The sequence below is a fragment of the Convolutriloba macropyga genome, chromosome 8 (assembly GCF_964194025.1).
Source record: "Convolutriloba macropyga chromosome 8, txConMacr16.3, whole genome shotgun sequence".
In the NCBI taxonomy this organism is placed as follows: domain Eukaryota; kingdom Metazoa; phylum Xenacoelomorpha; order Acoela; family Convolutidae; genus Convolutriloba; species Convolutriloba macropyga.
Genome location: NC_134475.1, coordinates 24,701,154 through 24,726,046, shown reverse-complemented (window position 1 = coordinate 24,726,046; position 24,893 = coordinate 24,701,154). Strand labels below are relative to the sequence as shown.

The 24,893-nt window shown below is 35.8% G+C and overlaps 1 protein-coding gene across 1 annotated transcript; it reads left to right on the top strand.

Moving 5' to 3' along the window:
* The first annotated feature begins 719 nt into the window (after positions 1 to 719).
* Positions 720 to 22,876, top strand: LOC142344615 (uncharacterized). The gene is made up of 3 exons (XM_075396419.1): positions 720 to 2,098; positions 5,628 to 5,989; positions 21,868 to 22,876. Exons 1-3 carry the CDS (start codon positions 987 to 989, stop codon positions 22,296 to 22,298), a joined length of 1,905 nt encoding a protein of 634 aa, XP_075252534.1. The 5' UTR covers positions 720 to 986; the 3' UTR covers positions 22,299 to 22,876.
* The last annotated feature ends 2,017 nt before the right edge of the window (positions 22,877 to 24,893 follow it).

Sequence of the window (24,893 nt, the reverse complement as noted above, 5' to 3'; positions counted from 1 at the left end):
CCAGTCTCAACTCTCTACGATGAATATATCGATCGGCGAAAATTGACTGAACAAAAATACTCCAATTGAGTATATAGTTCCTCCCCCCTCAAGAGGGGTGGGAACAGTAATTCACCAGACTGTGAAACTATGCATCAGCAAATTTCAGTTGAAATAAATTTGAAGGAATCTGGACAAGCTCTCAAGGTCAAAGTCTATTTTTTTTTAATTTTCAGATTTACGAACTTTTTTAGTGTTTTTTTAGAGGATGAGCCCCAATGAAAGCAAAGTTTTCAGAACAGCACGATTCTGTCAGGTAAAGATGTTCAGGTGAATTTGAAAAACTCATTTGTTCTAATAGCAAACCGTAAAAAATATTATTTTTTTGGATTTTGACGCATTCCATTATAGTTGTGCTCTCATCTGAATAGATTATCCCTGCTTTTTCAGTCTCCAACGTAAAGTTTTTATCACACGTAAAATTACGCAAAGCTCTCAGTTGAAATCAATTAATAGCGCGACTGAAACGACTTTTTTCAATCAAAACTATAGCGCGTCCCATAAAGTTGAAATAAGCGAACGTCTCAAAAGCCACAGGTTAGAGTTCAAAGGTCAAAGTTCAAATTTAAAACATGTAGAAAAAAGTTGATGAATATAAGCTTAATCGAAAAAACGTTGACATTCAAATGGCCAATTTGATGCTCAATTGCCTGTTTTTGACGTTTTCGAACGTTCGCTTATTTCAACTTTATGGGACAGACTATAAAATCGACTGCGCTCATTATTTCTTTACGCAAACTAAACATAACTTCAGAGTTCTTCGTTTTCGTTGAAATCATGCAAACTGTGTGTTGTCTCTCAAGCACCATCTTGATGTAAGTTCAACAGCATGATAAAATTACTTATCGGCACGGTTATTTGATTTTCTTTGTCTCGAAATAGTCGAGTTGAAGTGTGGAACGAAAGGCACTTTCAATCAATGTCAAATAAGTGTATCATTCATAATCATGGGTTGTAGCCAGATTCATACAGAGTCTGACAGATTTAAATTTCGTTACTTTCGATGGTCCAGAATAATTCCACGAAGAATCTCATATTATGGACTGTTTTGGACTGTTTCCATAATGTCTTTTACTCTGGCTGTGGGTGATAGACTCTGGATAAGTCTTACGGAGGGTGATATAATGTTGCATCGAGGGTCCAGAAACAAGTACCCAGAATATTCTCCGGACAGAATCGGAGGCTGGATTACAGAATGGTTTTGGATAGTTACAGCTCGCACTCTAATTGTATCTTTAAACATTGCTTTCGTCACTGTAATGTGGGTTTTTCCAAACATGCTTGAGGAAGCGGCTCCGAGATGGATTGACATGGACGTCCGGCATTCGAATTGGGCGATTCACAAGTTTGCGGGAATCTGGCTGAACGGAGTTGTGGTGGTACTGCATTGCGCATTACTGATTCTGCCGACCATTCTAGACGGGACTCCGTTGAATTTACTACTTGACGGAACCGACTTCCGTGAATGGTGGGATCCGTTCGTTAGGACCTTTAAAGACTACATACAAGATGGTCAAGTCGTGTTCTCAGTTGACGAACTATTCCGCCTCGTTCTGGCTATTATTTGTTTCTGTATTTTGATGCCTTTGAGTCGTGCGGACTGGATGCTTTATAAAAGCTATTCTTTGGCAATGGGAATTCATGCGTTTGCAGGATTCGCGTTTATGATTGATATGGTTCGGAAGAACTCACACCCACTTTGCTGGCGTTTTAACTTACCATTCATATTTCTTTACATTATTGATCGTATTTTGGCCACATTTTTCTACCGCGTTCAAAAATTCACAGTCAAGAAAATTGACAAAATATCGGAGGGGAGTTTTGTTATCTACGGTTATTTACCGAATTTACCCTATGAGGGTCAGGGTTGTGGGGATAATTACTGGCTACTACACCGATATCGAATTAGAGCCCCTTGTACACCTATTGTCCAGAGGGCGCATCCCTATACTTCTTTTCAGAATTGGGATCCGGCCACTAGGCACGTGTGGAACATCGGATTTGTCATCACGGCAAACCCGAAAAATAAACAATCTTGGAGCATGTGGTTGATGAACAGGTAAAGATGGTATTTTTCACGTTTTCAGAGAAATGATGGAATTTAAATTTTTCTTCATCGCTTTTTTGCTGACTGAAACTTGTGTTTCATTCAAGCATGTATATTTCTATTTCATGACAATAAAATCAAAGGTCAACACTTAAATGTCACTCCATATGAATCAAATCACATAGTATCATTTAGGAATTAAGAATATAGGAATAGTTTGTATTTTGATGTTCGTTTTTATTGTTCCGACCCCTCTTGAAGGGGGGAGGAACTATATACTCAACTGGGTTTTTTTTGTTCAGTCAATTTTGGCCGATCGATATATTCATCGTAGAGAGTTGAGACTGGTATCTTTAGAAAGCTTGTCCAGCGTAGAATATGGAATTAAAAAGATTTTTTTTTAAATTTTGTTTTTGAGAGGGAGATATCGAGGTTTAAGCTTTCGAGAAAATAGGGTGAATTCCGTTGATTTCATTCACATTTTTCGGAATTTTTGACTAAAATTTCGCCAATTTTGATTAAATTTAATGAATTTTTTCATGAAAATGTTGTTGATTTTACGTTTAAAGACAAAATACATTGTCGGCCATTTTCATTGAATTTTTTTTTGTCAAATTCCGGCTAAAAATTTCACAAATTTTAAGACTTTTTCATCAAAAACAGCACGAAATAAGTTTCTTTAGTCCACTCTGATAAAATTTGCTGGAAGTGCACACCCAAACACCACTAAAAGAATCTTCGTATACTGAAAAGGGGGCTAATTCTACTTCAACTTCCGTTGAGAGTGCTCTGTAATTAAGTATTTGCCGTTTTTTGCTATTAATATTATTCGTTGATTATCAAAAACGCAGCATTTATTCGTTGATTATCAAAAATGCAGCATTTACTTTTGATTTTTCAACAAACAAAATATCTATATCAATGACATTCCAAAAATTAAATATTCTTAACGGAAAATCAACACTAGCAGGACTAGTTCTGTACCAATTTTGGATCGTTACAATCCAAAAATAATTCGGATTGTCATAAGTCGGTTTTTTATTAAAAAAAAAAATTCGATTTAATTTTTTATATTAATTAGATAACATAACATTTCAAATCGAAGTTCACTAGTGATAGGTCCTTTTGGCTTCCTATTTAGCTTGAAATTAATTAATCTAGTTGATTGCTTGTGGTCGTTTAAGGTCGTTTTGTTTTTTAAAATATTTGAATTTTTAAAAAAAAATGGCTTATTGAACTTTGCCTCCGTTTTTCTCTTACTTTGGTCAACTTGTAGCTTAGTGTCAGCAGTCAAAGAGTGCTCCTTCTTTCTGCTGAATTCAAATTTAGTCTCTCCTGCGGTTTTACTTCTTAAATTGTGGTATTCTGGCTTTGATACTACTAGATTTCACAAACTTTTTTTAATTTTTAGGTTTTTGCCCATTTTTCATGTTTTCTAATTTTGTCAAATTATCACGCTATTGTCAGTTCATATGTCACATTTTTCGTGTTTAAAATAACGTACTATTGATAATATTTAAGTCCTTAAAGATATAGATTGTGGTTCTTTACCGCTTCGACAATACTTCCTCGAAGAAATTAATTGAATTTTTTAATTTTGTCTTCAGGTGTCGGTTTTACTTTGTCTTTTTAGTCGTATTTATTTTCCTGTACAATGACCCGATTTGATTTGCTTTTCCTGGAAGAGTAGATGAGCCGACGTTCTGATATTAGAAGATAGATAATGGCTTTCATGACTTTGAAAACAATTGTTTTCCAAAATAAAAAAAAATTTAAACTTCGCAATTTTGGTCCTTTTATTGTCTGTTTGTTACCTGGTCTCGTTAATTAAAGGTTTGAGATGACATTGTTTTGTGAAATGAAGGTGTCAAAAGGGATCGGTGTCACAAATTCTAATGTTTTTAAAGAATTCGTTATGAATTTACTGGCTTCGACACTGGTTGTTCACAAAAAAGTAAATTGATCTTTGATTTTTGACATATTTGACGTTCTTTTTATAGATGTAAGACATTTTCTTGTTAATTGCTGGTCTCGAGGGCTTTCTTTTGGAAGAATAAAACAACCTATTTAAATTTTTCATTTTGTAATTAATGGATTTCATGTCTTTGGAAATAATTTTTCGATAAAAACAAATTTTACATAATCTTGCCTTTTCTTTTTGGTCTAATTGTTACAAAGTTTCTTTAATAAGAGGTCAAATAATAAATTTCAAAGGAAGGTGTCAAAAGGGATTGGTATTACAAAATCTAGTGTTTTAAGAGAATTCGTTATGACTTTCCTGGCTTCCACACGGATTTTTCACAAAAAAAAGTAGATGAAATTTTGATTTTTGTCCTATTTGACGTTCTTTTTGTAGACGTAAGACATATTCTGGATATTTGCAGGTCTCAAGGAGTTCCTTTGGGTGAATGGATGAACCTATTCAACTTTTTCATTTTGCAATTAATGGCTTTCATGTATTTGGAATTAAACTTTTTTCCAAAGAAAACAAGTTTTACATAATTTTGCATTTTTTCTTTTTTGTTTAATTGTTGCTTATTTTCATTAATGAGGGGCCAGATAATACAGTATCAATGTTCGCAGAAGGTGCAGTCAAACATATTTTGGGGGCCAAAGTATGGCTTTTGGCTTCCAAAGCGTTTTCTGGCAAGTTTTAATTGATTTTTAGTTTGTTGTCTATTTGTTGTTCTTTTTGTAGTTGCACAAAAAATTGAATACCAAGCGTTCTTAATTCGCTTCTATAGAAGCATTGGTAATTGTAAACCTTTGGGATATTTTAGTTGATTCATAACGGTTTTCATTACTTTGAAATTAACTGTTTTCAGCGAATTATTTAACTTTCAAGTTCCTGTTCTCTTTTGTCTAATTGTTACCAAGCTTTATTATGAACTGGTGAAAAACCATTTTTTTTCTGGTGAATTCCAAGTTATTTTGTTCATTTTCAGTTTTATCTGACGTTGTTTTGATTTTGTTATTAAGTTTTGGTTTTTAAAACTGACATAAATTTTTTGATGTAATTCATGTTTGTTGTTGTTCTTTGATTTTGCCGTTCGTCTTCGCTCGCTTTCCTAATATCGGCGTAACTCATCAATCTAATGCATCATTGTTTACTCCACTGAGTTATTTGTTTTAGAGGCTATCTTTTCGTTCATACGCCAAATTTTGTTTTGGGTTTTTCTACCTTCTCCTCATTTGGTAGACAATTATGTCAAAATTGTGGATGAGCGGGGTCGGAACCTTATGTGCGATCGCACATTACCGAGCCGCGTTGTTCTTAAAAGTGGAAGACCTGATTAATTGTTCGCATTGATTGCCAATTGGCAAAAACTTACGCTGGATTTGGTTTCAATCTGTATGAAAAAAAATGTTTCAATACATTAATTTTCTCGGCAACAAATTACCCTTGTAATAGGTCGATTAGCCAGCACTCCATGGAACTTGCTTGATAATAAGTTGGATATACTGCATCCATGTAGCTTTGAGTATTTTTTTAAAACTGACCACCAAGTGGTCAGTTTTAAAAAAACTGACCGCATTTCAGGAAAGCAGAAAAACTGATGACCACCAAAAACGAGTTCCATTTGAGTGTATCAAATAAATCTGAAGTGAAATCAAACGAGCGAATAATTGAGAAATTTAGCGATACGTATGCTGCAGAAGGTGAACTGGCACTAAACAGCAACTTTGAACCCCGAGTGTTGGATACCCTCTTGGAAGACGATAACGAAGATGTTGATGATGATGATGACGTGGAGGATTTTGTCGACTTTGACATTCGCTCTTATGGACCGTACAGGAGTTCCTTCTACGCTATAGTGAACAACATTGACAGTTATGATCAGCTGGTTTTAATTGCAGGAGGATCTGGATTTGGGTACTTTTTGAGTGCTCTTGGATTGATTAGTAAGCTTTTTATAGTTTGAACAGAAATCCAAAATTCTTCCGTATGCTTTGAAAAAAAGCTCTGACGCAGAATAAGCTTCCAGATGAAAACCTTTTCTGCCTAAGAGCGAATCTGTTCTCCCATTGCGTTGAGGAAAATTTACGCACGCAGCCAGTGCTTGTCTAACTATAATGCATAAATTTCTTGGAGAAAAAACGGGAGAAACGACCAGATACAGTGGAAGCGGCGATAATTACTCCATTACAATCACATTTTTTGAATCTCAAAGTGTACGTAAGTTGCCGCAATCGTTTCAACTAAATAGCATCAATCCTAGCTAACCTAAGATGTGACAGTTAACCTAATCAGTGAGAACATGAAATGAATTTGTCTATAAATTTTGCAAGGATTGAATTAAAAGGATTAATTTTTAGTAGGCATTTCTGGTAGAAACTTTTAGAAACAAGTTTTTAAAGGAATTGATTTCTTAAGGAATTTAAAATGCGAAACATTTAAGAAAAAGAGCCAAATAAATTTACTACATCTTTACACCACAGCTGACCATTTTCACAGCATCCAGTTTTGAAACTTGCTGATGCTTTGTGGAGAAAAGTAATTTCTGGTCGCCGCTACTTACATTTTTGTGACTTTTTGGCCGTGTGGACGTTTTTTAAGGCGTTGTCGATTTTTCTAGCTCCATTTCCTATAATTTGTCTAATGTTCATTGGAATTTTTTGAAAATTATATCCACAAAACGTAAAGCTTGAAAAAAATAAAATCTGAGCAATGACAACAAATCAACGTTAAAACTAATTTGTATTAATTAAGTTTGCTCAATATCTTGGTTTTTTAAGGAAGATTAAAAATTGGCAAGTAATTTTGAAAATTGTTGGGAAAAAAGCTTTAATTTCCTATGTTTTCGATCAAAGTTCTGAAAAAAAAAATTTAAACGTGAAATTAGGTAGTTCTCGTACATAAGTGCTTCCTTTGAACGCGAGTTATTTTCCATAAAAAATTGTTGAATTTCTGTTTTTATTTAATTTCATTAAGTTTCTGCACATCCTCATGTTAATTTTGCTTAATTTTTTGGATAAGATAAATAGAAAAACTATCAGATTTCTAAATACTCCTTTTTCATCTAAAATAACTGTGTTCCACCGTTCCACCCGTCATTCGAATTAATCTGACTTTCAAGACGTTCCTGGACTTATTTTTAAAGATGTTTTATGCCAATTCCTCGTTAAATTTCTATTATAGTTTTTCAATATGCTCTCTATACCAGTCAGTAATGATTTTTATACCGGTGTTAGGTTACTCAGATTTGTTTATTCCATCAGTTTTTGCCAAGTGATGACTTCGAGTTCATCTTAAGAACATTACTTATAAAAACAACTACATTGCAAGAAAAAAATTTGATGGTAACCGGTGAGGGTAAACCCTATCGTACGCAAGTGAGATTGCGTACTTGTTCTTGAGTTGCGAGTTGCGTTTATGTTCTATGTCCTACTTGCGCGGCGAGTGCGCTTTACACAATTTCTAAATGAATCCGCTTAGCGAATCGCGTAAGGATTATTCGTTTACTTTACTCGATTTGTAAAGACAGTTAATGAAGAATAAGTTAAATTGAGCAACTGTACGCGAAGTGCAAAACTAAGAGAATGAAGATTAAGGCAACTGGTATTCCAGAAGTCATAACAAACGTGAACAATAATTTCCCGATATGGGAGATGGGAACAACAGACTAGCATGTGAAGTAACAATGACTTATACACATGCCCCTCAGGAATAAGTACACTAAATAAATGAAGTACATCGTATGATAAATTTACTGCACTGAATTGTTTTATGATGTATGACATTTCTCCCGCTTCAAAGAAAATTAAAATTACATAAAGTAAAATTTTAATAACAATATGAATAATAATAATACTTATTCACTGGTTAAATAGTATCAACAATATATTTACTGGTTATCATAGCTAGTCATAATTAATAATGTATCAAGTTTTAATTAATCAGAGTTTTCACATGTCTTCTTCATCAATGATTAGCTCATTTGAAGTGCTGTATACGGGGGTCCGTCGGTGACACCTGTCCTATGATAGGCGAGGGAAAGTCGTTTGCGATAGGTTCAACCCGCGTAGCTGTATCAACAATTGTTTGTACAACCGAAGGTTGTATCGATTCGATGTCGCCGACGCGTCGCTTCCTACGAGGTGGAGCAAAGTTCGGAGGACACGAATTAGTGGAGTCACCAGATGAATCTTCTTTATCATATCCATAATATTTAGGACTTTTTCTAGTCCGTTTTGTTGTTCTTGTCAGAGTATGGGGTAATGTTGTTGTTGGAACTGAAGGAGATGATAAGAGTGCTTCTTGTTGAGCATTTGTAGGAGGGGGTGCAATTAATACTTCTCCATTTATAATTTGCTGTTCGGGAGCAGCCTCTGGAATTTCGGGTATTACTTGGGGAGCGAAATTGTCCGGAACTTTAGGCAAGCGTACTCGCATTGCGCGAGCAATGTTGGATTTGTTTGAGGATACACCGCTACCAGTTTCTCGTTTTCGATGCTTCATTTTTCGGTCTCCTTTTTGTATGCGGGTACACTCTTTGATGTGGCTAAGTATCTTAGCCTCAGTTGTTTTCTCGTGCGTGCGGGGTCCTCGACGGTTTATGTATTCGGTTAATTTGGTTTTTTGTTCTTCCCGAGTACCAAATTTTGCAATATCACTATTGCGCACTGTCACTTCCATCTTTCCCGGCTCGCGAATGACCGAAGTGTATTGATCGGTCTTTTGTACTACCGATCCTGAGGCCAACACCTCATACAAACCGTCCAGATTCTTCTTGGATCTTTTATGAAGATGTTTCTTTCGGGCAATGTTTAACTGTACGGCGTGTTCTTTCAATGGAGGTGGACGATGCGCTTGCGTGGTGCGAAGGAAACGGGATTCATTATCAGTTGCTAGCCGTTCGCGAGTGGTGGCATCCTTTGTCGCCTTACACATGTTGCGTTCAATTTCGTCGTCACTCCGGCTGTTTCCCCAGTGTTCCTCCGGCAGCAATTCATTAGGGGTTACAGTTTCTTCATCTAAATAATGATTCAGAATTTTTTCATAACTTAAGTCAGATGATTTTGGTTGAGTACTTATATTACTAAGTGGTGTATTGGCTTTACGCCCAAAGTGAGATTCGAATGGCGAAACCTTAGTTGTTCTATGTTTACATATGCGAAGCTGGTATATAATTGATTTTAATGCTGCTTTAATGGTGAACGAATTTACTTCTTTATTTGCGTCTTTCATACATGCCAAGCGTTGTTTAATAGTACCAATAAGTCGTTCAACTAAACCTATTGCACGATGATAGTTTGCCGGAGCTGGTATTAGTCTGATATTATTTTTTGTACAAAAATTTTTTTTTTGGTTACCTATAAGACAACGAGCTTGGTCTATTCTTAAGGAACAAAGAACTCCATGAATTTGTATATAATTATCTAAGAATTTTATGACATTGGGGGAATTTGCATTATCAACCAATTGTGCAGAAGGGTATTTTGAAAATCTATCAATGCATGTTAAAATGTATATTTCATGTTCTTTTTCGTTATTAATGGGCCCTGCAAAATCTATTTGTATTTCTTGGTTTGGAACTATACATGGTGTAGTTGATTTAAATTGTTTTGCGGGAATGACAGATTTTAAATTTTTACCGATAACAGTGCAAGATTTGCACTCTATTGCTTAGACAAGCAAATCACGATTCATTTATGGCCAGCAGCAGTGCTGAGCCATACATACCATCCCCCAGCTTCCTGGGTGACTCGCATGTAAATCGTCAATGAGGGCATCTTTGAGTGCATTCGGAATGGCCACCTTCTCGTCCATACAAGCACACCCGCCAGTCACATGAAGGTCCCGCCAATAGCTATGAAGATACGGGTTGAGGGCCTTTAGTCTTTCTTCATCTCCCCGAATTATACAGTCCCGAACCTCTTTCAGAACTGCGTCCTTGCTTGTGAGTGATGCAATTAGACCTTTGCTAAATACTTTTCCCACCACTTTCTCAAAAGACCTTACTTGGAGACTATCCGTTAGTGGGGTGCTTAAATTTGAATGCGAGGAGGATCTGCGTGGCGTACTTGTGGTTGCATTGTCTGTGAATGACACGCGAGGCGAAGCTCTGGTTGTTCGGGAGGAGATTGATTTTCCCTTGAGAGATGAAACTTGTTGACTCATTGTTGATGAGAGTTGAATTTTTTCAATTAAGTTAATTGACAAAGAGGAACACAACTGAATTTCAGGTTGAGTTTGGGCAAAAAGCACTTGTTTGTTGTTTGTTAATTGAGCACGTGAGTTATTTAAAGTATTTGAGTGTGGCTTACTAAAAAAGGTAGGAATTTGAGGCTGATTTTTGATTGACAAGTGAGAATGACTTAATGGAGTAAATTTGGAAGTATTTTGTTAAGCGAGTGACGCTTTTCTTGTGTTTACTAGCATTTGAGACTCAATTTGTACAGGATTAGTTGTAAATGGTAGACTATGTGACGCAAATTTAGAGTGAATTGGGTAATTAGTAACTTGCTTTGCAAAAGAGTCATCTGAGGAATGCATTCTAGTCTTATGAGTAAATAATAAAGTATTATGCCGGGCGGGTGTTAAATTGTTAAAGGAAAAGCGTACTCGCGATGCGAGATCGGAGGTGGTATTATTTGAATTAGAAGTGTAAACTTTTGAAGTAGGATATGTATGCGCGAATACGCAATCATTTTGAATTGAATGTACTCGCTGATCATGTGCACTAGTACAATTAATACTATTAGTGGAATGGAGAAATTAGTTATGTTTTTGATCAGCGAATGATTTAGTATTTTTAGTTAAATGTACGTGCGGGGCGTGTGTACTATACGGATGATTGAATTTAAGGGAGGTTACATTAGAGTTGTATTTTCGCGCCGCGAGATTCGAACTTTCATTTGTTAAACGTACACGCTGGGCGGAATTTATGTCTAAATTGGAAGTTTGTTTTGAACAGAATTTTGAACTATGGTTTCGCGGGGCGAGTAAATCATGAATTTCAGTTTGAGGATTTGGTGTTACGTAATTTATGGTTAAAACTTGTTCTGTATTGGTGGTGGAATTTTTATTTTCACCATCAATATCAATATATAATTTTTGAAGTGAATTAGCTGAGAGATTGTGTTTTCGTTGAAGTAATTGAGCATCAGAATGTATGCTCGATAACGTCGCAACTAAAAATTCCTCGTCATATTTGGAAACACTTTGCTGGTTGATATGGATTTCGAGATATGTAATCAACTAGTCCCATTTTCGCGCCAGGTAGATGCTCTATTGAGAATTGATAAGGCAAAAGACGATCAAACCATCGTGATAACCTACTGTTGTAACTTTTATTTGATCGATGTTCTTTTAAAATGGAAAGTAATGCGCGGTGATCAGTGATAACAGTGAATTCTTTACCATACAAATAATTTTTAAAATATTCTATGGACCATACTACCCCAAGAAGTTCTAATTCGTTAATACTATAACGTTCTTCACTACTGTTTAAAAATCTTGATGCAAAAGAGATCGGCTTCCAACCATCAACTGTTAGTTGTTCTAGTGCTGCTCCCAATCCGGACCGAGAAGCATCACATTTGATTCGTGTTTCAAGTTGGGGGTTATAGTGAATGTTTTCTGTATGATTTGCTATGCGAGTTTTAATGGCATTAATTTGTAGTGTATGAGTGTCAGTCCAAATGTATTTAGTGGACTTACGAAGTAGAGGTCTTAAAGGATGGCAAAGTTGAGCTAAATTGGGAATAAATTTACTAATATAGTGGACTGAGCCGAGAAATGAGCGTAATTTTTTAAGTGTATTAGGTGGTTGTAATGACATAATAGAGGATGTTTTTGATTCGAGTGGCGATATCCCAGATTGAGTTATATTATATCCTAACCAGGAAATTTGTTATTTCGCGAAGTGGCATTTCGGAAGGTTAATTCGAAGGTTATCTGCATCCAATTTTTTAAGACAATCTAATACAAGTTGGAAGTGATCATCTTCTGAACCTTTGCTAACAATTAAGATGTCGTCTAAGAAACAAAATGTATTTTTAAGTCCAATCAGGGTGTAATCCATTGCCTTCTGAAATTCGGCAGGCATGTCTGTAAGACCGTAAAATCCCGTCTTGAATCGATATGTGCCTGTCATGTCACCACTTATAATATTAAAATTACAATGATTAGCAGTTTCAGGGTGTAAGTTTAGTTGGCTGTATGCATATTTAAGATCTATAGTAGAGAAATATATTTGTTCCGCTGGTTCTGTATTGTAGTTTGTTATTATTTGTGATATCGAATCCATAAGTGTTTCAATATTTGGCATCTGATATTTGTTCTTTTTGTATTGCTTTGTTAAGAGTTTTAGAATCTAGTGCTAACTTTATGGTTTGATCTCGTTTGACTGTGATTACAATAGGTGAAATAAAATATTGGTCAGAACAGTTATTCAGTTTTTCTATATGTCCCTCTACAAGAAGTTTTTTAATTTCATTATTTACTCGTTCTTGTAAATTAATGGTTACTCTTCTACCCTTTTGATGTTTTGGCTGAAAATTTCGATGGAATTTAGATTTGACAATATGTATTTTTGAGCGACCAATACGTGTAATAAGTTGAGGAAATTGTTGTGCGATACGTGTTTTAAATGGACATTGAGATGTGATAGTGTTGACCATACTACCTTCATGTTTTGGGATTTGAGTTACTGAGATTCCGAGAGCGTCAAATAGATCTCTACCCACTAGTGGTTTTAGCCCATCACGGACTACTACAAATTCAGCTTCTTCAAGTCGCCATCCATTGCTCGCAATTGGTGCCTGTATCATACCCGTCACGTTTATGGGTTCGTTTGAAAATTTTTTGAGTTCCTGGGGAGGCGCTGTCATCAGTCAACGAGCAAGGGGAAAATTTTCCACAATTTCCGAAGCGAGAGACTTGGGCAAAATACTTCATACACTGCCTGAATAAATGAGAAGTTCAACGTGGGTATTACCAATTTGTAAGATGGTGTTCTTTGGTTCGATCTGTATTGCGTTACTTGCGATGCTAGCGACCATATTGTCATCTGAGCTATCGTAGTCCGATTTGCATTGCGGGTTATAATTCATATTTTGTATAGCGTTTACTGTTTGGTCAGTTGTAGTTTCTTCAACGGAGTTAACATTAGAGCGGGTAGATTTATTTGATGATGACTTCGGTTTCCTGCACACTCGCGAAAAATGGTTTTGGGGGACACAATTATTGCAAGTCTTGCCTCTCGCAATATACTTGACTTTATGATTAGCTGACCAAGTTAAGCCACAGTTCCTGCAGAGTTGGTTTGGTGATCGAGGAAAGCTAGATGTAGTCGGCCGTTGATTCGGTGGTCAAAAAGATCGTTGAGGAATTATTGCATTAACTTGCGGAGCAGATTGCGAGTTTGTAATTTGTAGTTGGTTTCTTTGACCTAATTCCATATTTATGGCCAAACGTAATGCTTGGGCTGGTTCTAAAGTTTCTCGCAACAATTCCCGTTGAATTTCTGGATCTAACATATTTGCAATAAGTAAATCTCTGATGAGGGTGTCTTCTTGACTTCCGAGCTCACAATTTTCAGAAAGTTCTTTCAATTTTCCGAAGAAATGTTCGATGGACTCTCCTCTTGTCTGTTTTGTGGTGAGAAGTACATATCTATCAAATGTTATATTGCGCTGACGAATAAATGCTGTTTCCATGATTCTGCTGTTGAGAGACTGTCCATCTTGAGGTGTGGGTTTTGGCTACAAACAATTCGACGTCCTCCAGTGCCCAAACTGAGGTATAGCATTGACACAGTCTTTCGATCGGCCTGTGCGCATGGTTTGTCTCCGCACATTTTTCCTATCTCCAGTTGTCTCTGACACCGATTTTCCCAGTTCATTTTTGTTTGAGCGTTCCTCGCCAGTCTTTCCCTCTCCGATTGTGCCGATGATCCTGTTATCGTAACCTCATAGATCGGTTCAAATGGTAGTTGCAATGTTTCGGGTTTTGGTTCCAACAAAGTGTCTATTGTAATATTTTCCTTCGCAAGAAGAGCTAACTTGGCCTGCATCTGCCACTTTTCCCATTTCAGCGGCGGGTCTACACTAGGTTTATCCCAAAATGGCTCAATGCCAAGTGGGGTTCGCTTCTGAGCTGCTGACTGCGCCATGTCGTACGCAAGTGAGATTGCGTACTTGTTCTTGAGTGGCGAGTTTCGTTTATGTTCTATGTCCTACTTGCGCGGCGAGAGCGCTTTACACAATTTCTAAATGAATCCGCTTAGCGAATCGCGTAAGGATTATTCGTTTACTTTACTCGATTTGTAAAGACAGTTAATGAAGAATAAGTTAAATTGAGCAACTGTACGCGAAGTGCAAAACTAAGAGAATGAAGATTAAGGCAACTGGTATTCCAGAAGTCATAACAAACGTGAACAATAATTTCCCGCTATGGGAGATGGGAACAACAGACTAGCATGTGAAATAACAATGACTTATACACATGCCCCTCAGGAATTAGTACACTAAATAAATTAAGTACATCGTATGATAAATTTACTGCACTGAATTAATTTATGATGTATGACAAACCCAAACCCCTTAAAACTTCCCCCCTCATTATGCATCTTCTAGGTATATTATATTATTTTGTCCGCAGTCAAATTAAAGCTTTGTAAAGAAGTTTGATTGTTAATTTTTACACCCCTTCCACTGTTTTTGAAAAAAAGATGACCCCTTTAATCGTGCACTCAGTTTGGGACCCAATTTGAAGAGCGTTTGGAACAAGAAACTGAAGCGAGGTTGGCAATGAGATAGGAGTCTATTTAAAAAATTTTCTCCTGTTTGTTTCGTTGCCCTCCTTATCTGACACACATTATGGCACATAGAACCGACGTAAACATGAATATTCTTTAATTAACTCCACAAACATCAAGTAGAACAACATTTCGAGTTCAGTTCTGAGACAAGATCTTAGGGATATCTGAGTCAAATTTCCAATTCTATTTTGACCATATTTTTCCGAAGAAAGGTCAGCCTTCCTAATCTATGCTTCAAAATTGATAATTTTAAAAACAATTATTTTTAAATGCGTTCAGATGTGGAATATTTGCTGACCATTTCAAGAACTCCCTCTTTTCGTGAAGAAATTGCTGATAACTTTTGATTTACGCACTGAAAAACTGAAGCCAAAGAAAATTTATGCACAGATGGTTGTTATGTTAAACAATAAATTTACGAAAGTGGAGTTTCTTTTGTAAGTTTCAAAATTATGTTAGAACATTTGACATAAAATTTGAACATCTAATGAAAACGTGTCAATTTTTGAGGAGCTTGCAAAGTTCTTCAGCTGGAAAAGCATTGAACGTGACACTTTTTTGGTGGATGCTGCTTATCGTTTATTCATGCTGTCTACTAGATTTCTTTTTAAAGGTGAGCTGATCGGTCATGGGAACTGAACCTCTACAAATGCATCGTGGCAAACAGTAAAAAAATAGGCAGCTGAATTATGTTTCTATGCAAGCGGAGAATACGACATTGAGAAAACGTTTGAACTACAAAGTTTTACGAATTGTGAAGATAACAGCGGAGAAACCTCTTTCTCATTTCAATTGAGATTGTCCACCCTAATATGCGTCTTCTATGTACCTTATAATACTTTGTCCGCAGTCAAATTGACAATTGAATCTTTTTGTAGGAAGTTTGATTCAGTTATTTCTCACGCCCTAGTTTTCTTTTTTATTCCAAAACTGAACTATCCCACTAAACGTACAGCCCAGCTGAAACACTATTTGAGGAGCGTACACTATCTGATGTACATTATGGCAAAAGTAACTTAACTAGAAAAATTTTTAATTATTTCCACAAACATCAAATAGAACCACATTCTGATTTCAGTTTTTGGAAAAGCTCCCAAGAACATCTGAGTTCAATTGCAGATTCTATTCTGACCAAATTTTTTCCAAAGAAAGTCAGTTTTCGTATTCTATGCTTCAAAATGACCATTCTAATTGGAACTATTTCCAATTTGATTCACATGTGTACTATTTGCTGAACATTTAAAGATGTACCTCACCTTCTTGTGAAGAAATTGATGACAACTTCTGATATATACATGAGAAATTGACAACAATCTATGATTGAAGGGCAGGTTTTGCAATGTTAAACAATAAGTTTTTTTAATAAACAGTTTCTCTTACAATTTTACATGTTAAGCAAGAACCTTCTTTATACTTTTTGAACGTCTAATGAGTCCGTGTATTTTGTAGAGGAGTTTGTCGAATTCTTGCGAAGGAAAGGTTTTGAGCTGGACACTTTTTGGCACATGCTGCTTATTTTTTTATGCCTGCTGTCTACTAGATTGTGTTTTTAGGCTGAACTGTTATTAAAAGTGGTCCTTGAGAATTGAACTTCTAGAAATGCAACGTGGCAAAAAAGAGTTTAACTATGTTTCTGTGAAAGCGGAGAATACGACCAGGAAAGCACCTTTAAACTACAAAGTTTTACCAATTTTGAAGTTAGCAGCTGAGAAACAATCCTTCCTCCATTTGAAATTTTCAATCTTCATTTGCATCTTCTGGGTACACTATATTATTTTTTTCGCAGCCAATTTAACGTTTTAATATTTTTTGAGAAGTTTGATTCAGCTAATCTTTCTTTCCTTCTTCTTTCCTTTTTATTTAAAAAACGATGAACAGCTATTTAAACATCCCGGCTGATACACGATTTGAGGAGCGTTTGGAACAATACTTTGCAGGGAGTTTGATAATGAGATAGGATCTTATTTATAATATTTACTATTCTATTTTGATCAAATTGTTCAAAGAAATGTCGTCTTCATATTTAATGCTTCAAAAATGAAAAATATGATAGAAAAGATTTTGAAATTGATTCAGACGTGGACTTTTTGCTGAACATTTGAACACATACCTGTCTGTCCTTCTGGTTAAGAAATTGATGACAAGCTAAGATATATGCATGAGAATTTGTCAACAACCTATGATTGATGATCAGGTTTTGCAATGCTAATTAAAAAGTTTTGTAAAATACAGTTATACAGTTTCTCTGGCTGTTTTCAAGATTAAGCAAGAAAGTTTATGATACTTTGTGAAACTTTGAGGCATCCGTGAATTTTTTCGAGAAGTTTGCAAATTTCTTTTGCTGGAAAAGCTTTGAACCTGACACTTTTTGGTGCATGCTGCTTATCGTTTGTATGCTTGTTGTCTACTAGATCTTGTTTTTAAGCTGAAATGCTTTAAAAAACGGTCCATGAGAATCAAACTTCTAGAAATGCAACGTGGCAAACAGAAAAAAGTTAAGGCAGCTTAAATATGTTTCTGTTTAAGCGGAGAGTACAACTATGATAACTCGTTTGAAATTACATAATTTTTATGCTTTTAATATCGCTTTAGGGCAAATTGAGTCCTCCGAGCATAAGTAACGCATAAGAGCACAAATTTTGCTATAAGTAGTTTTTTAGTATTATAGTTCTTTTCCTCCATCCCATGTTAATCTTTGCCAATAACAGTTTTTAGGAAAATAGTCCCTAATTCAATTCTATACTTTAAGGACATTTCACTAACAAATTTTCTTTTTTATAGGATACTTTTGTTGTAGAATCGGCAATTTTCTTCAAGTTTTCACTGTTGAATATTCAAGAGCAATCGGGGCTGATTGCTATGGTTAAATTTTAAGCTGAACTCTACATCTTTTCCCCTTTCCAACATTTGAGCAAGACCCAAAATTATTTTATTCTAGTAGACGATTTTCTATCTGTGGTTTATTTGCCGTCAGAGGATTCACATTTTACACCCGCATTGAAACTATTTGTCTGATTTTACATCACGTTTACTTTCTTAACAGAATATTATCTTCACTCTTTTTTTTTGTCATTTCGTCGGCATTCAAATTTTGGTCAAAATCCTTTTACATCTTTGTTTGAGGCGGTTTTGTTTGGATTCGCTCATGTCTTTGCTGCTCACTTTGGGTCTTCTCCATTTCCTCCTGCAGCTTGATTTGTTCTTTTTAATGACACAGCCGCCCCCCAAAAGAGCGTGTGCAATATTCGTACATGTTGGTTGCATATATGACTTGGGCGGCGCAAAACGCCCCACCAAAATTTTTAATATTGGTAATGGGAACTGAACCTCTGGAAATGCAATGTGGCAAACAGTAAAAAAAGTAATATAGCTTAGCTCTTAACTTTGTTTCTGTGTACGCGGAGAATGGGACACTGACAACACGTTTAAACTGCAAAGTTTTTACGAAATATGAAGTTAACAGCGGAGAAACCTTCATCTCATTCGAGATTGTTAACCTTAAGAAGCGTCTTCGGTGTACATTATAATAATTTGTCTGCAGTCAAATTAATAGTTTAATATTCTTTTTCTAGGAGGTTTGGTTTAGTTAATTTTCTACGCCCAATTTTTCTTTTTTATTTAAAAACCCAATAATCCCCCTAACCGTACAACACAGCTGAAACACTATTTGAAGAGCGTACACTCTCTGACGTACATTATGGCAAATAGAAGCAACGTAAACACAAAAACTTTTAATTATCTCCACAAACATCAAAAAACACCAGTTTGATTTCAGTTTTTGGACAACTTCCCAAAGAAATGTGAGTCTAATTTCCAATTCTATTTTGACCAAATTTTTCCAATGAAACGTCAGTCTTGATAGTTTATGCTTAAAAAAAGACCATTCTAATTGAACCTTAATTCAATTTGATTCAGATGTGGACTAGTTTCTGAACATTTGAAGATACCTCTCCTTCTCGTGAACAAATTAATGACAACCTTAAATGAATGCACTGAGAAATTGATTACAATCTTATTTTGATGAACAAAGTTTTGCAATGTTAATCAATAAGTTTTTAAATGTACAGTTTCTCTTGTAATTTTTCGAAATAAAGCAAGGACCTTTATCATACTTTTTGAAAATTTAATGACTCTGTGAAGTTTTTAGAAGAGTTTGCAGAATTCTTGTGCCGCAAAAGCTCCGAGCTGGAATTTTTTCAGCGCATGCTGCTTACACTTTGTATGTCTGATGTCTATTAGATCTTGTTTTTAGGTGGAACTGCTTTTGAAATTGGTCCCTGAGTTTTGAGCTTTTAGAAATGCAACTTGGCAAACATTAAAATATTAAGGCAGCTTACCTATATTTCTATATTTCTGTTGAAGCGGAGAACACGACAAAAAAATTACTCATAAATTACAAATTTTACCAATTGTGACATTAGCAGCTGAAAAAAATTCGTTTGAAATTGTCAACTTTCTTTTGCATCTTCTAGGTACATTGCTGTTTTGTCCGCTGTCAAGCTTTCGTTTTAATCTTTTACTTTTGAGGAAATTTGATTGAATTGATTTTTGCACGCCGTTTTTTCCTTTTTGTTTAAAAAACCAATGATCCCCTAATTGTACATAACAGCTGAAACGCAATTTGAGGAGCGTTGGGAAAAATATATTGAAGGCAGTTTGGTAATGAGATAGGAGTCTATTTATAAAACTGTTAAATGTTTGTTTGGTTGCCCTCCTGATCTGACGTACATTATTGCACATAGAACAACGTAAACATGAAAATTTGTATTTAACTTGACAGACATCAAACCGAACAAAACTTTGTGTTCAGTTATTGGGCAAGTTCTCAGCAAAATCAAAGTCAAATTTCCAATTCTATTCTGAACAAATTTTTCCATTGAAATTTAAGTCTTTGTAAAATATGCTTCGAAAATCACCATACTAATGGAGAATATTTTAAATTAGATTCAGATGTGGACTTTTCTGCTGACCATTTCCAGACCTCCTCTCCTTTTCATGAAGAATTTGATGACTACCTTTGATATTTGCACTATAAAATTGACGACAGTCTATGATTTATGCACAGAGTTTTGCTATGTTAAACAAAAAGTTTTCAAATGTAGACTTTTTTGTGTAATTTTCAAATTTACGGAAGAATTTGAGCATACTATATGAGTATCTAATGAATCTGTGCATTTTTAGTGGAGTTTGCAAAATTCTTTCGCTGGAAACGCTTCGAGCCTGACAATTTTTGGTGCATGCTGCTTATCGTTAGTATACATGTTGTCTACTAGATCTTGTTTTTAAGCTGAGCTGATTTTAAAATTGGTCCATGGGAATCAAACTTCTAGAATTGCAACGTGGCACACAGTACAAAATTGAGGCAGCTTTAATATGTTTCTGTGTAAGCGGAGAATACGAAATGAAAATTCGTTTAAAAATACATAGTTTTACGTCTTTAATATTGCTTTAGCGCAAATTGAGCCTTCTGAGCATAAGTGACACATAGGTGCACAAATTTTGCTATAGGCAGCTTTTTAGTATCATAATTCTTTTCCTCCATCCCATGTTAGTTTTTTTTGCCAATAAAATTTTTTGGAGAGTAGTCCTTAATACATTTCTGTACTTTAACGTTGTTTCACTAATAAATTTTGCGTTTTATAGGATAATTTGGGGCAGAATCTGCAAGTTTCTTCAAGTTTTCAATGTTGAATCTTCAAGAGCAATCGGGGCTGATTGCTGTGGTTAAGTTTTAAGCTAAACTCTACGCTGGTGGTCAAGCAAGCCGATAGGCAAGCAAGCCGAATTTTGAAAATGAGGTCAAGGAAGCCGAACAATTTTGGGATACTGGTATTTTAAGTTTCACCTGGCGGGCCGGTGGGTGCGCTTCGCGCGCGTTGCGGCTTCGCCTGGATAACCTTACATCCCACAGCGGATGAGAGGAATGTCCATGGACAGCGGTCCGCTGAGGCCCGTACCCACAAGATGTCTAAAAATTGACGTATTTTTTTTTGTTTGGTACATTGGAATACATTATGCACTATAATACCACGCGCAGTATTGATTGTAACGGCTAACAATGTATTATTTCTGATAGATTACATAACTTTTGGCTTCTTTTCTGCCGGCTTACTTTTACTTCGGCTTCCTTTGCGTTCGCCGAACTCTAAATCTTTTCCCATTTCCGACACCTAAGCTAAACCCAAAATTCTATTTTTCTAGTAAAAGATTTTCTATTTGTATTTTACTTGCCGTCAAAGGGGATTCACATTTTACATCCGCATTGAAATTTTTCGTCTGATTTTACATCACGTTCCTTTTCTTATCAAAACATTATCTTCAATCTTTTTTTTTCATTTGGCCGGTATTCAAATTTTAGTCCTAATCTTTTTACATCTTTGTTTGAGGCGGTTTTGCTCGGTCTCGTTCTTGTCTCTCCTTCTCACTTCGGATCTTTTCCGTTTGCCTCCCGCAACTTAATGGATTCATTATAATGACACAGCCCCCCCCCCCCAAAAAGCGTATACAATATTTTGTTCATGTTGATTTAATGCCACGGGATATATAATTTAGTGACGCGGTGCGTAACGCACGGGGGCACAAATGGAGAAGAGATCCCTGCTTTGATTTTTAATTTTAGTTTATTGTTATGCCCCAAACCACAAACCTCTAATTCTCTTCTTATACAGCAAGAAATATGCAATACAGGAACAGTCCGAAGAGGTTGAATTCACCAATGTATAATTGACTATGGGTTAAATTCAAATTTGAGAAACTTCCAGATTTATTTGCTTTTACCCGCGCTCCTGTTTGCAACATTTCGCTGGAAGGATGATCTATTTACAGGCGTTTTACCTAACTTTTGAACCACATATAGAGTTAATGTTTTATATTAACTACGGGGCAACTTTGTCTCGAATTGATTTACCACAGATTCTGGAGCTATTGTGCTTGAGAACCTCGTACCATTTTGGAGGCTCACTTTGGGTTTCTTAAAGGTAAAAAAAGGGGACCTGAAAGACTGTTCTGTTTTAGACGATCACGAGGCAAGATCAGGTCTGGATAACAAGCAAAACCAGGACTCCAAGCTTACCCGAGTGACCTTGATGTACTCTGCAAGAGAGGCTTGCATGATCAAGTTGTACTTAAAACTGATTTCGAAACTCAAAAATTACCGAAAGTGTCGCCATATTATACATTACACAGGCAAGCAGCCACTTGAGCAGACTATAAATGTCACTGAAAATAAAATGGGCAGATGGTTTAGAACGGAATGCGATAACTTGACCTCTGACAACTTTCTGAAGGTCAAGAGAGGTCGCATGAATGTCGGCAAAACGCTAGAAGAGTACGAGAAATTTGGCAATCGGGCACTTGTTTGTGTCTGTGCCTCCAACGCCTTGCTCGAAGATGTAAAAATGCAGGTTTGCAAATACAACTTGCGGTTACGAGTTGAAGAATTCTAAAGATCCGAATTGAGATTTGCGATTGGTAATTTGAATACGCATCCAACTTAGAGAACGTTTCCATGTTAGGTCATTTCCTTGTTTGTGTTTTGTTAAGTCTTTATGAAAGCTTTGATGTTTCACTTTCTTCGTCGCCCAAGATGACGAATTCTAGAAATGCGCTAAAACTTCGAAATACGCAAAACTAAATGCGTAAAACTAGAAATGCACAGAAACTTCGAAATTAAACTGCGCGAATTGAATCTTATCAAATCAATTTAAAGACCTGAATTTATGCTTGAAATATTCCGCTTTCTCAGTGGTTAGCTAGAATGACTGGTAATAAGGGAGTAATAAGAAGTGGTTTCAAAATTTTAACTATACAACACACTCTTAGAACCGTGTGTTATCCATTGACCTGTCAAGTTTCTCAGTCCTGTAGAGGAATGACTCATGATAAAAAAAAGTACCAATTTGACGCAGTTTATTTATTTTCACTATAGAAATTCCCAAGAGTCGATTGTATATTTATGTTTGTTATAGATCGTGTTTGTCATCTGTTGTAAATGAGTTTGTTATAAAAATATGATTTGCCATAATTGTCTTGATGTTCAGCTGTAGAGCAGACTCATAATACTTCTAGAATTATGCTTGGTTGTTGTCTATTTTCTTCATGTTGGAAATAATGAGGCGGGACCAAATTGTTTACTAAAAGATGCGATTGACTGCCGTAGTGATAACCGCGATTTAATTTTTTGGAATCAAAATTTAAAATTATGAAACTTATAAATAATCGGTAAGTTACAAAGCATATAGATTTACAATAAAAACAGGCGGATGTTCTCCCCACTTTCAACCGATAGCAACAGTGCAAATAAAATCACATATTAAAAAAAACTACTGCAATCCCTCACTATTATCGGGTAAGAAGAAAACAAATCAAAACACAGTCTAACAGTCAGCATTCTCCATGTTTTCATCGCTTGCAAGCATATGTAGTTTGAAAACCGTGAAGAGCTGTAAATGATGCTATAGCTCCTTTTCCTCTTCACACTAAATAAAGTTAAGGTAAATTTACCTTAACGGAGTCAAGGTAAGCCGTTGTTAAGGCAAAGTAGCAGGGTACAGTCGATGTCTGTTTTTCAAAATAAAAAGCACGGCATCAATGCAAAGAGGCAATTACCTCTTTGCATTAATGTCGTGTTTATTTTTTAAAAAAACTGACATCGACTGCGTTACACTGCTTACGCTAAGGTTTGGTCGTAGCTGGGATTGGTCCAGAGAAAAACTAATTTTGAAGTTTCGTTAGACCAACGATAAGTTGGTAAATGAGTTTCTTTACATTTCATTAATTAGGGCTCGCTAGAAGTTATAACTAAATCTTACACCTGATTGCAAGAAACACTTAAATCAATCAATTTAGACAAAGATCTGTTGTAGTTTACTTCTGCATAAATTCTCATTTATATTATGAAAGTTCTTTGCAAAAAGTTCTCTTCAATGCAGACGGGGCACGTTAACAAAGTTCCTTAAGAACGCGATTTAGAGCTAAATTGCTGAATATCATGAGAGGAAGTTGACAAATTTTTGTCGAATATGCAAGAAAGGCTTTTGTTGAATACTTTCAAAATGTTTTAAAGTTGAACGGACCTCCAAATTTAACTGTGTTGAGCGAGGTCGCAAACCCGTTTTATCCAAGGAGGAACAGCCGACTTTGTTGCCTTATGGACAATTTGACGTTCGAATACTTGCTATCTTTCCCGCAGAATGTAAATCTTTTCCCTCAAAATCTTCTAGTATTTCCTATCAGAGTAATTTAAACTGTTTTGTTTTTTTTTTAAAAAAAATTGGTAATTATGTAATTGCTGTTCCAAAACGGTCGTCTTGATCGAAAATAATTGTTAATCTCAATTACAAGCCTGGTTTTTCCTAAAAACTTTGGTGCCCGTTCATTTTGAATTTCAGATCATCAACAGAAGTTAAGAGAAATCAGTTTGGCCGGCTGAAGTATTTATTTCAAATTTGGGCCCTAATGTAAAAACACTTTTCCAGAAAGAAAGTAAATATGATGGTGAAAAATTTTGCAAACTTTTCCACGGGAAAAATAGGAAGCTCTCTTTCATGCAATTAAGTAAATAGTCAAATGCAATTATTCAAAGTTTTATCGAATCTCTTGAACATAGCCGGCAGAATGCCGGAAAATAGCCGCGATAGACGCTTGTGGTGTTACATGAATTGAAACAACTATAGCAATAAAACAGACATCTCGACCACCAGTCCTTTAATAGAACACTAGACATTTTGAGTTGGCTTCGGACTGTCATTTTTATGAGACACATAAGCTCTATAAGGAGGAAGCCCTAATAGGGCTTCTGAAAATTAGGATCTTTTCCGTTTGTGCCCCCTCAGATTAGTGGGGGCATAAAATTTTCACCCCCAGATGCACGTGCAATATTTTTTACATAATGGCTTACTACGTAATGACACGTGCTCTGTGGAGAACATCCCAAAACGGAGAACATCCCAAAATTAATATTCGAAATCAAAAACTCGAGACTCTAATAATCAAGAATTAGAGCATATAAGTTTGGCAATACTTAGATGCACACTATTGAT

Bases quoted from the DNA above. Each gene is read 5' to 3' on its own strand.
- LOC142344615 (XM_075396419.1), top strand. From the start codon at position 987: ATGGGTTGTAGCCAGATTCATACAGAGTCTGACAGATTTAAATTTCGT. The intron at 2,099-5,627 runs GTAAAGATGGTA...ACCGCATTTCAG, and splicing joins AGCATGTGGTTGATGAACAG to GAAAGCAGAAAAACTGATGA. The intron at 5,990-21,867 runs GTAAGCTTTTTA...GTTCTGTTTTAG, and splicing joins GAGTGCTCTTGGATTGATTA to ACGATCACGAGGCAAGATCA.